At 43.7% G+C, this 12630-nt stretch overlaps 1 protein-coding gene across 3 annotated transcripts in view; it reads left to right on the forward strand.

Moving 5' to 3' along the window:
* Cul1 (cullin 1) overlaps positions 1-12630 on the forward strand; it is a 66013-nt gene that overhangs the window by 46050 nt on the left and 7333 nt on the right. For all 3 annotated transcript variants that reach the window (XM_085683625.2, XM_087901640.1, XM_085683624.2), the window contains exons 10-21: positions 1114-1221; positions 1306-1412; positions 4064-4112; positions 4700-4831; positions 5952-6069; positions 7002-7078; positions 7456-7587; positions 8225-8317; positions 10987-11034; positions 11116-11198; positions 11619-11724; positions 12374-12487. In XM_085683625.2, the coding sequence (XP_085539751.1) occupies positions 1114-1221; positions 1306-1412; positions 4064-4112; positions 4700-4831; positions 5952-6069; positions 7002-7078; positions 7456-7587; positions 8225-8317; positions 10987-11034; positions 11116-11198; positions 11619-11724; positions 12374-12487 (1167 nt within the window). The remainder of the gene's footprint in view (positions 1-1113; positions 1222-1305; positions 1413-4063; positions 4113-4699; positions 4832-5951; positions 6070-7001; positions 7079-7455; positions 7588-8224; positions 8318-10986; positions 11035-11115; positions 11199-11618; positions 11725-12373; positions 12488-12630) is intronic.

A 12630-nucleotide genomic window follows, 5' to 3' on the forward strand; every position in this document is an offset into this window, starting at 1 on the left:
GTTGTCATGAGACAGGGGCCAGGTTATCTGACTATATCAGGTAAAGACCATCTTTCCATCTCAGTGAAATTATATTACCACACTGTATTTTTTATTATAATTTTGCATTTATTGTATTTTAAACAATACATACCTGCAACTTACAGAGAAGAATTACATATAGGGTTCTGGTTTTACCAGTCATTCATTTTAAAACAAATTTTACAAAAAATGTAAAGTAATTAGTATTCAAGGGTTTCTCATTTCTGAATTATACATGAGAGTGTGTCAGGAACTGGGGTCTGGACACAGTGGTACACCTGTAATCCCAGAAGGGGAAGCAACAAGATCACAGGTCTGTGATCAGTCTGGACTACATAGAGAAATACTGTCTCCTAAGTATCAACTGTGAAGTGACACACGAGGAGTTTGGAGGCATTGCTAGAACAGCTCACTTCTCTGCACCTGTAGCTCCAGTCTTAGGAGGACTTTCTGCCATATGTTCATTAGCTGGGCCTTTTCCATTCTGAGAGCTGAGGAGAACATGTCAGATTCAGGAGTCATCTACCTGAGACCCTGCTTGGCTCTGCTGCCACTTACTCAGTAAGAAGTGTACCTTAGCATAACCATCTAAAATGGGCATTAGAAACGGTACCTGCCTCATGTGGTGAAGCCTTGGCCTGCAAACAGTGACTGCTGATCAACACTTGATACCGTGCTGTTCCTCCATCGTCCATCTCCTTTATTTTCCACCAGTGCTGTCTGTCTCCTTTAGCATGCAACACACTCTCATTAGTCATAGGGGGCTAATCTTCCACTATGTTCTTTTGTCTAAAGAGTTTCTGTTGCCATTGTGCATCCCCTACCTGTGTTCAGACCTGCTGTCATTTTGAAAGAGAAAATATTTTCATGATCTTTTCCAGTTCTTTTTAATGGTATTTAATTTTTAACCTGGAGAATTATTTTGTTTTACACATAAGCATGATGTCCTGTGTGTTTCAGTAGTGGACCCAAAAGCATTCTGATGATATTAACTTCTTTGAAGATATAGTTAAAACTTGAAGAATGTTTTTACAGCAGCAGCAGAACATACACTTTAATCCCTGTGTGTTTCTGGTTTTCCCTTCAACCAAGGACCCAAAGATGTATGTACAGACTGTTCTGGATGTTCATAAGAAATACAATGCCCTGGTGATGTCAGCATTCAACAATGACGCTGGCTTCGTGGCTGCACTTGATAAGGTAAACAGTAACATGTCACTGTGCTGCCTGTTCAGTGTGTATGAACAAGACACCTTTCCTCTAACTGTCTTTTCTATAACACAGGCTTGTGGTCGCTTCATAAACAACAATGCGGTTACCAAAATGGCCCAATCATCCAGTAAATCCCCCGAGCTGCTTGCTCGGTACTGTGACTCCTTGTTGAAGAAAAGGTACTGGCTTGGTTTTGTGGTTTTTGTGTACCCCTATTTAAACCCCCGTTTTTATATGAGGAATCAGTATTTGTCTGGCATTTGCTTGTGTTGCATCACATTTGTTGAAACCTGCATCAGCCTGAATGTTTTATGTTTTGGTCTACAAACTTTGCTTTCGACAGAGCTGCTGGGTAGCGCAGGCTAGCCTCAAATCTCCTCCTGTGCACAGCCTTCCACAGACTGTGTTTACGGACTGAACCACCATGTCTAGCCTCTGCATACTTTAAAGTTTGCTTTTCTTTGGTCGTTTGTTGTGCTGTGTATTTTTCAGTCCCTTTATGTCTTTTCCTAATCTTACCTGTATTCTGAGATGGAGGCGGTGTGGTCAGGCATGGCTTCCTCCTCAGTGTTATGTTCCCACTACTTGTGTATGCCTTGATTCCCTCTGTTTCTCTCCCTATCACAGTTTCTTTTGGTCCAAAAATGTTCAAGGTTTGTCTCAATGTCCCACATGCCATATCACCAAATGCTATGCAGGGAACATGGACCCTTTAGTTATGGTGCCAATATATTGTATTTTAAAAAGCTCTCTAAGGCTTAAGATCCCACAAATGCCGATGTGAGCAGGGACAGTCTCACCATCAGGGCTAGAGAGATGGCTCAGTTGTTAAGGACACTTGCTGCTCCTGCAGAGGACCTGAATTCAGTTCTTAGTATCCACATTGGGCAGCTCACACACACTTATAATTCTAGTTCCAGAGAATGTGATGCTCTCTTTTGGCCTCCATGGGCTCCTGTGGGTATATGATGCTCATACAGACAACCAGGCACACACACATGCACACATTTTCTAAGGCATCTTTGGACTGTGCTGGTGGCCCAGTGGTAGCACATCTGACGCAGCTCACTGTGCTCAGAGAACTGTGCTGTCTGCGTGGTACTTGGTGGGCAAACATTGAGTAAAGGTCACTTGCTATCTCTAATTTTAAAAATTAATTACTTTTTAATAGCTGTTGCTTTTAGCTTTGCCAGAAAGCTGTTCTCTCAGAGCCAGTGGGAACTTGAGTATTTTATTATCTTTCTGTGTATTGTCATGCTGGCCTGATACATTATTTATCTATTCTAGTCACATTATTTATTCTAGTCAGGTGCACTTATTATGTATTCTTTCCAAGGAGGAAAAGGGACTTTAAATTTTATGTTTTATTTATTTTGGGGGCCGTGTGTCACAGTGCATCTGCAGAGGTCAGAGGACAACTTGCAGAATCAATTCTTTCCTTCTACAATGTTAAACACTGGCATCAAACTCAGGTCATCAGTCTTGACGACAAGCTCCATCTTGCTGGTTTGGAGAAAGGAGTTTACACTTGTGCCTCTTCGGGCCTGATTCTGCTTCTCAGGCCATTGTAGATGATTAAGTGACTTAAATTCAGAGCTACTCACTCCATGAGGCCTTCAGTTTGTGTGACAGAACAATTGTGTGCCCATAATTGTCTTCAACCAATTAGTTACAGCTATTAAAACTGAATGGTAAAGACATTCTAGAGTGCTCCTTTAGCAAGTGTGTGTTGGTGAGCAAAGTCTAGTTGGCATTGAGCCACAAGGAGAGAGAAACTACCTGACTTGCCAAGACAGGACAGGGCCAGGTTTGCTGAGCCACGTCTCTTGAGAACCCCCTTTTCATAGTGCACATGGCAGTGCACACCTGCACTCAGGCTAAAGCAAGGGTGTCTAAAAGCAGCAACAGATCACATTGATTAGAGATTGTTTGGTGACCAGCTCATTTTTTTCTGTTTGAGTTGGTTTTGTTGTTGTTGTTTTCTTGTTTTTTGAGATCATAATATAATTACCTTTTTCTACCTCCAACCCCCCTTCCACACAATTTCAAATTTAATGGCTTCTTTTTCTTTAATTATTGTTGGTTGTGTTGTTGTTTGGTGGTGGGGTGATGGCTGTGGCTGTGGGTGTGTTCCTAGAGCTACAACCTGCTCAAGCTGTATAATGTTACAGATATGTATGTGATTTCAGGACTGGGCATTTGGTATTAGATAGCCAACTGGTGTGGTGTGCTTGGCACGGCTGCCTCTCCTGCACTTTATATCCTTAGTGGTCCGAGTTCTTTGTGTAGAGTTGCGGCAAAACAGTTCATTTCACAGGATCCTTCTACAAATTTTTTTTTAAAGACCAATTTACTCTTAGTTAGTTCACTTTTGCGTAATTAATATCCATAGACTAAATTAATCGGTTTTAAAGATATGACCACAGATGAAAGCACACCTCACCCATGGCTCATACCTTTCATTATCTTTAATTATTTGGCAATTAAACAGAAACTGTGTTATTTTTTTTTTAAAAAATAAAAGTATAGAGATTGTAGGAAGCAGTTGTAAGAATGAAGCTCATTTACTGACAATTAAATGGATATCTTAAAGGAAAGCTTTATAATTCTGTTGATTTTCATCTTAGATATCGTGACTATTTTATAATCTCTTTCATGATCAGATACAGTGTGAGACTGCCAAATTGCCATAGGAAAGTGACCTTCCTTGCTCGCCAGCTGATGTGACGGCTCAGCATTGAAACCACATGTAGCCCTACCAGGGTGGCAGAGTAGTGTCTGTGCACATCTGCTGGCTTGTTTGTAAACATACTGCCCTTTTACATTTCAGTTCCAAGAACCCAGAAGAGGCAGAGCTAGAAGACACCCTCAATCAAGTGGTAAGCTGCTTCTTGGGCACCCCCATTGCCCTTTGTGAGGCTGCTTACATGGAGCCCGAAATGTGCAGAGTAAAGGCATTGATTTTGAATTTATGGTTTTACTCCTAAAATTGAGTTACTACTTTCACTGTTGGTACTTTGTTTCCTTTTTTGTTTCATTTAATTTTTCAAAGATTGATGTATTATTGTATGTGTATGAGTGTTTTGCCTGCACATGTGTATGTGTATGCACCACATACGTACCTGGTGTTCAGTTCCCTGGAACTGAAATTACAGATGGTTGTGTGCCACCATGTGCTAAGAACGAAAGTCAGGTCCTCTGTATGAACATAAATATTCTAATCCACTGAGCCATCTCTCCAGCCCTAGTACTTTGCTTCTTGCTACCGAGTCTAGTTTAATCAACTGGGATTCAGAGAAGGGATGGCAGTACTTATTATAAACATTTTGAGGTGAATTTATGCTGTCTATACAGGAGAGTGTTCAGGCCCACCCAAAACCAAGCAATCCTTGGCTCCTGGTGGTAGCCAGAGATAATCCGCTTGTGAGTTTACTTCACTAATATGTTCTTTCTCTGGCTTTGCCAGATGGTGGTCTTCAAGTACATCGAGGACAAAGATGTGTTTCAGAAGTTCTATGCAAAGATGCTTGCCAAGAGACTGGTGCATCAGAACAGTGCTAGTGATGATGCTGAAGCAAGCATGATCTCCAAGTTAAAGGTGCTGTTCTTTTCCTGGAGAATTCCAACTTCCTCAGGCTTTATTGGTGTGGTTATTAGTCTCTCCATGCTGTCAGTGGACGAGGAGTTTGTGCGTGTGAGCCCTGCTTCCCAGCCACGCCTGCAGTGCTTTCTTTGCTTTGCAACCCTGTTTTGGGACCCTGCTGTTTTATGTGGCCCTTTGGCTGGGCTCTGCTCCCCATTTCCTTATCCTCACCTGCTTCCCATACACTCAGCTTTGTTGACTTTAAGTGGATGCTTAGTGACTTTCTTAGCTCAGGCTGCCCAAAACAAAATGGCATGAACCAGGTGACTTAGGCACAGAAATTAAGTCTCCGTTCTGGGGGCTAAGAATTCTAAAATCCGGGTATCAGGTCTTGTTCCTGAAGAGGGCCATCTTTCTGTCTCGCAGTCAACCTCTTCACTTGGAAGAGTACTCAAGGGCAGCATCCTCTTAAAGAGGCACCAGCCCGTGATAAGAGCTTATCACTCACAAGAGCTCATCTCCAAACACCTCCTGGGCCCAGAGGTTTACACTTCAGGCACATTCTAAAAGAGACAGTTCAGTAGTAGGATAAGGGACAAACAGATTATTTGGGACATGGAAGGGGTGGTTTGAGACATTTAAGGCATTTAAGACAGCCTAGGTTAGCCTCACATGTGTGGTCCTTTTGCCTCCCCATCCCGAGTACTGGGCTTTCAGATGACATCGCTGCACCTGGTTCCGATCATGTCCTAGCTGCGGTCTGCTGCAGTGGTGGAACACTTTGCTTTAAATGTTGCAGTATGCTTACTGTATATTGAAAACATAATTGTCAATTTTCAATCTTTTTATGACATGCTAATTTTGATGAATATTTATACCATAAGATGCGATTAAGCACTAATAGTAATTTCATACAACTAAGATATATTGTACTGTGATTTCTCTAAAACTTCACTTATGGAGATGAAGGAGGGGAAACCGTGATCAGAATATATTTTATGAAAAAGTTTAATTAGAAAATAAGTTTTTAAAGTAATTGAAGGGGTTTTAGCCGGGGTATGACTTGATCCTAATACATTGTATACATTCGTGTTTCTGTAAGAGTTAATGAGACAGTTGCCTGGGTTCATTTCAGCAAGCTTGTGGTTTTGAGTACACCTCCAAACTTCAGCGAATGTTTCAAGACATTGGTGTAAGCAAAGATCTGAATGAGCAGTTCAAAAAGCACCTAACGAATTCAGAACCGCTGGACTGTGAGTATTGAGTGCTCATAGGCGGACTGTTTGGGGCTCTCATGAGATGAGAGGAGTGACAGTATGGAGCGAGGGTGGTAGATGGTGTCAGGATTCCAAAGACTAAGCAGCAGGAGTTTTCTCCCAAGTGGCTTCTCCTCCTAACTCCCAGGATGTCTGATGTCTGCTTTTGTCGGGACCAGACGTCACAGTTCTGACCTGGGCTTTGCTGATGTGTGGGGTTGTTTTGTCTAGTCTTCTTTTGAACCTCAATTTGAAAACATTTCTGGTTATTTTCTCTCATGTTTTTGATGAAAGTTGGAGAATTTTATTTTTCCCAAATCAGAACTTCTGTCATCATTAAGCTTAACAGTTGCTAGTCCACATCAAGGTCTGTAAGGAGAAATTGCCCTAACTCTTAGCTGACACGTGTCTCCTGTCTGTCTGCACAGCAGTGAGTGCTGCACAGCTCTGACGGAGGGCGCTGTTTGCTGCTGAGCTCTCCGTGTCCTTGTGTTAGGTCACCACATTCCTGGTCACCACACACGGCTTGAGCAGCAAGAACTTAATATCAAGGGGGGGAAGAAATTGAACAAGACAGACTTGCTTGGGACTCTACCTGGACAGTGAGGTGGAAGCTGTTGTCCTGGAGGAGAGCAGCTTCCTGCTCAGCTTCCAGCTAGAGTCTGTGATGCAGAGCACCTGGCTGTGTAGCCTACAAGCCCGGGACTGTGGGTCTCCTGTGGTTGATGCTGGGATTACAAGTGTGTCTCTACCTCCACGTTAGGCTTCCATTTTTACTAATTTTAATTGGATAAGTTGAAACTCTTATGTTCAGATCTTAATTTTATATTTAAGCAAGCCTTCTAATGTATTTAATTTTGACCATTTTCTGTGCGTGTGAAACGAGGATTTTTAAATTTGTAAGTAATTAAATGTGTTCCCACCCACAGTGGACTTCAGCATTCAGGTCCTCAGTTCCGGGTCGTGGCCCTTTCAGCAGTCTTGCACATTTGCCTTGCCGTCGGAGGTAAGAGCTGTTACCTGGTCTCTTTCTGCTGGGTGGAGAGGGACAGGGGCAGCCTGGTCATAGGTGCGCTGACTGCAGTTCTCTGCCAAGCAGTCAGGGCAGTGTTCATGGAGAATGTGAAATGGGGCTGGTTTGGGTAGCGGAAGGCTGCTCACCTCCTGTGAAGTGGGGACTCTCATTGACTGAAGCAGAGCCCTGCTTGGCTCTGTTCTCCAGCACCTCACAGTGCTTGTGAGACAGTCACCCCGATAGCTGCAGCTCACTTCTCTGTGAGCACTGATTTTGTTCTCAGAAGTTGGGGCAGCGAGCTTTCTTTAGAAATGCTGACTGTAGAACGTAGAGCCGTCGATGCCATGCGGCGTTGTTCTTTCATCCAGCTGGAACGCAGTTATCAGCGATTTACAGCTTTCTACGCCAGCCGTCACAGTGGCCGAAAACTGACATGGTTGTATCAGCTGTCCAAGGGGGAACTGGTCACCAACTGCTTCAAAAACAGATACACTTTGCAGGTAAAGTCATCTTTTAATTGGGTGTGGGGGGGGGTACTTTAGTACTAAATGATATAAGACAAATTATAGAAATCCAGATAGATAGCTCAGGCAGTGAGATGGAATCCGTCTTCTGACAGAGCAGCGTAGAGAGTAAAGCATGCTTGTCGTGCTCAGGTGAACTGGCCTGGGGGAAGTATTCCTTCTAGTGTTGAGCATTGGAGTGGTGACGCAAACTGCACTAGTTTAACCTTTCAACCCTTGCATTGCTGAGGCAGCTGTTATCCCTGGGCTGGAGGTCTCTATCAGCTTGATCACACACACATATATACATGGTGTGTACCAAAAGAAACGTTTTTGTTCTACTGTATATAAAAATATAATTCATAATTAATGTCTTGTACCTGGTGTGGATTTGCACAAGCATGGAGATGCTTATGTAGTTATCTTTGTATAGAGGACACGTTTCAGAGAAAACGGAAAGTCCCTCAGTGTTCCAAAGGTGACTTTAAAGAGACTGTACATTACCCTGACCTTGTGACACTTTGTGTTCCCTTCTCTGTTCTGTATCTGTTCGAAGACTGTCTTATGAAACTTGGTTGTACCTGTGAGACCCTTCCCCATTTTCACATTTCTCTCCTCTCTGGGGTCCTTGAAGGCATCCACATTCCAGATGGCGATCCTGCTGCAGTACAACACAGAAGACGCCTACACTGTGCAGCAGCTGACGGACAGCACTCAGATTAAAATGGTATCCCGTCGTGTCACACTCGCTTTGTACTTGCAAGTTGCCGTTTCTGCGTTCATCAGGATGTTGCGGAAAGAATAGAGTGCATGGGTGTCTTTGACTTAATATATGTTTGCTGCATGAAAAGATAAAAGAAATCCCCCCAAATAGTAAACTTTCTCTAGTCCCAAGGCACCAGAGACCAGGCCAGATCCACAGAGGGCTCTTCACTGGGACCTCTGGACATGCCTTGGGTGGCAGCAAGACCAGTGAATACTCATGGTTTGTGTCATGAGGTTTATATAACGGGCAGGGTTCATTTGAGCCAAAAGTTAACCTGACTTATCTCAAGCTAATGTATGGGACATTCCTGGTGCTGGTGGCACTAAGATCTGGGTTGTAAAGCTGCGTGTGTCACTGTAATGATTTTTTGACTATATAAGTTTGTGAGGAAATGTTTTGGAGGAAACAGATGGGTGCTCGGGCAGGCGTGGTGGCTAGCACTTGTGATGTGGGGACCAGTTCCAGCTGAATCCCTAAGGGCTTTTATGCCGGCATTGTAAGGACATTGTGGAGTGCTCTATTTTGCTGGCATTGTAAGAGCATTACGGAGTGCTCTTATTTTTAAACCCATTCAGTCAGTCACTGAATCTGTCTGCCTGTGTGTGTGTGTGTGTGTGTGTGTGTGTGTGTGTGTGTGTGTGTGTGTGTGTAGATGCGCGTGTGCGAGAGAGAGAGAGAGAGAGAGAGAGAGAGAGAGAGAGAGAGAGAGAGAATGTCTTTCATTCACTTAACCAGTTTTCCTTTAGACAAACAAGGTCTCGTTCTGTAGCCAAGGATGACCTGGAATTCTTTATCCTCCTCGCCCAGCATCCTCGGGTGCCAGGGTACAGGTGTGCACCACCCTGGCTCGCATTAACCATCTCTTATCCCCTTTCCAGCTAGATTTTTCTGAGACTAAATTCTGACTTATTTTTCTACCATTCTTCCCATCAGTTTTTCCTGCTGTGTCTTTTCAATAGCATGAAATTTCACATGACCTAAAGCTAACCATTTAAAGTGGTTATTTAGTCAGTAAACAAGTGTATATAGCTATCCAGTTTCAGAACGTTTCCATCCCTTGAAAGTGGAACTGTAACCATCAGCAGCGACAGCTCCACCTTCCCACTTTGCCCCATGTACCTGATACCCATCAGTGGACTCTTCTCTGGACCAGGCATAGGAGTGTAATCAACTTGTATGTGTCTTTATGTACTTGCCTTATTTCACTGAGTATATTCTGTCTACAAGGTTTGCAGGTGTCAGTACTTCATTCGTTTGCATGTGTACACATGTGCGTGTATATGCATGTGTGCAATGTGTGTGTGCATGTGTGCGTGCACGTGCGCATGTGTGTATGCACTGTGTGCATGTGTGTTGGAGACTAGAAGGCAGCTGTTGGTGTTGAGCCCTTTCCATCCTATCATTTTGAGGCAGCATCTCACTGAATCTGGAACTTCTTCATTTGGCTAGGCTACATGGCCAGCAAGCCCCAGGGACTCAGCTATCCCTGCAGCTCTGCAGACAAGGCTAAGCTTTTACATGGGTGCTGGGAGCAGATAACACAATTTCAAAATTTCTCCATTCACGTTAGTTTTTGTTTGGCTGAGGGTTTGGTTTTTGAGATAGGATCTCCTGTAGTCCAGGATGACCCATGCTCACCAAGTAAGAGAATAGCCTTGAACTTAATGTCCTTTCGCCTCTATCCGCACATCCTTGAGTACCAGATTACCGGCATGCCTGCTCCACCATGCCTGTTTCCATGCAGTGCTGGGGATTGAACCTAGGGCCTTGTGCGTGCTAGACAAGCACTCCTCCAACTAAGCTGTCATCCCAGGTTCGTTTTTTCAGTTGACACATGTCACACATGTAGCCACGCTGATGGCTATGGTGTCAGCACTACTGTGCACACATTTTTTATTTCAATGAAGCCTTTTATCCTTTGTTACTGGTTGGAAGGGGTGACAGGTCTGACTCTCTGGTCTCTACACAGCCTTTTCCTCAAGGCCACACCAGTCTTTCTTTTCTTTTGTACTATTAGAATTCCCTTATGGGACTCGAGCTGCCCTCCAGGTCCCAGCTTGTAGCAGCCCCTTCTCTGACAGGCTCAGGCCAGCATGGGTGCCATTATGAAGAGTGCAGAACTCTTGTCTAATGTCGGTTAAGGTTAGGTAGTAAGTGCCATGTAGGCTCCTCCTACAGCCGAGCGGTCACATGATGCAGAGTTCACTAATGCTCTAAACCCCAGCATGCTCATGAATGCAGTATAGTTTTTTGGTTCTACGGGGGCTCCTTGATGTTCTATTTGCACATTCATGGGTGTAGTTCAGTGGTAGAACACTAGTCTGGCATGCACAAAGCCTTGGGTTTGATCCCCGGCACCACAAAAATTTCTTGTGAACTTCAAACATTGAAGAAATGAATAATTTCCTGTAGGTTTAATTGTGTCCCATGTTTGTGGGAAACTATTAATGCCTTTGATTATTGTGATATAAGTCATTAAGAAGCTCTGAGAAGAAGCCATGCTACTTTCTCTGGGTGGGTTCTGCTTTGGGGTGAGGCCCGATCCTGTAAACAGTGAGCTGAGTCTCTGAAACAGCCACTGGAGAGAAGTGTGCTTCCTTATTGCTCACCATCTTTCTCTCTCATTGCAGGACATTTTGGCACAAGTCCTACAGATTTTACTGAAGTCAAAGTTGCTGGTATGTTTGTGTACTTTGTATTAAGCTAAAAGAAAGCTTAATTTCCCTGGGATGTGCCTAGTAACAGTTATCTTTTTCTAGGTCTTGGAAGATGAAAATGCAAATGTTGATGAGGTGGAATTGAAGCCAGACACCCTAATAAAGTTATATCTTGGTTATAAAAAGTAAGAAAAATCTAATACATAGCTGTTGATTTTATCCCCTGGCATCAGGCATACTTCAGGATCAGCAGAAACTGGGGAAACTGGACTCTGAGGGCTTGGTGACTGCCTGCCAGTCCTCTGTGTTGCTTTGTTTGATGCTGTTTTGGTTTTCTCTTTATTTTGAAACTAAGTCTTCCGAGTGACTCTAACACAATAATGTTTAGACCTTTATGTCTTAATTATTTTGGTGTCTTTACACTTGACCAAAGTTAGGGATCAAATGTCACTTGAGTCTCAGTTTTGAGGTCGTTACAGAGCATTGGTGGAGGGTCAGTTCCCAGGTGACTGTAGCAGTGATGCAGAAGAGATGGGTGTGAACCACCTGCCCCAGTCCAGGGGGAGTAGACTTTCAGTGACCTGTTTCCTCTGTTGTCTTGACAGTAAGAAATTAAGGGTTAATATCAATGTACCAATGAAAACAGAACAGAAGCAGGAACAAGAAACCACACACAAAAACATAGAGGAAGACCGCAAACTCCTGATTCAGGTGACTGAACCATGTCTGTACGGTACACTTAGAGAGATGTTGCATCGCATGTGCTCTGATTGGCGAGTGCTGCCAGGGTGACACAGGGCTCGTGGTCACCAAAGAAAATAATCTTATCTTCCTGCCTAAATGTGGGGCACAGATAAATCTGGCAGACTGAGAGAAGGAAGAGAATAGCAGAGCTGAGGGCAAGGGTGGGTAGCTTCCGTAGCCTCAGAGACGGAACTTTTCTAGTTTTTAGTGCTGTTGGCCAAAACATTTTTTTAAAGACGTATGTTTATTTTAAATGCATGTTTTATCTATGTGTATATAAGGATATGTGTGTGACTGGTGCCCCTAGAGGTCAGAAGAAGGTGCTGGATCTCCAGGAACTGGGGTTAGAACATTGAGAGCTACTTGTGGAGGTGCTGGGAATCCAACCCGCTCTTAACCACTGAGCCATCACTCCAGCCCCTTGGCTAAACTATTTTAACGTTTGTTCTCTTAGGATTGAAACGTGGGCAGAGCTGATTGCTTGCATCCTCTTGCCTGTAGGGTACTTGTTACTTGTTAGGCATGGAAGCAGAGCTGAAGCTGCCTGTGTTCAGGCTGCCTTTAACTTCCCAGCTTCTTAAAGCTCTAAGCACGGTTTTCCTTGTTGATTGCATAGGCGGCCATCGTGAGAATCATGAAAATGAGGAAGGTCCTGAAACACCAGCAGTTACTTGGTGAAGTCCTCACTCAGCTCTCCTCCAGGTTCAAACCTCGGGTCCCAGTGATCAAGGTACAGGAATCACAGTGCTATCCCTTCTTATGTTAGGAAAGATAGAGCAAAAGAATTAATCACCGTTTCATGAAAATGGGAACTGGCTTACTCAACAAGAAACTTCAACAAAGGAAAGTCAGCCTATCTTCTTGAAATAAATA

This window comes from Myodes glareolus, chromosome 25 (assembly GCF_982192425.1).
Source record: "Myodes glareolus chromosome 25, mMyoGla1.1, whole genome shotgun sequence".
Taxonomy (NCBI): domain Eukaryota; kingdom Metazoa; phylum Chordata; class Mammalia; order Rodentia; family Cricetidae; genus Myodes; species Myodes glareolus.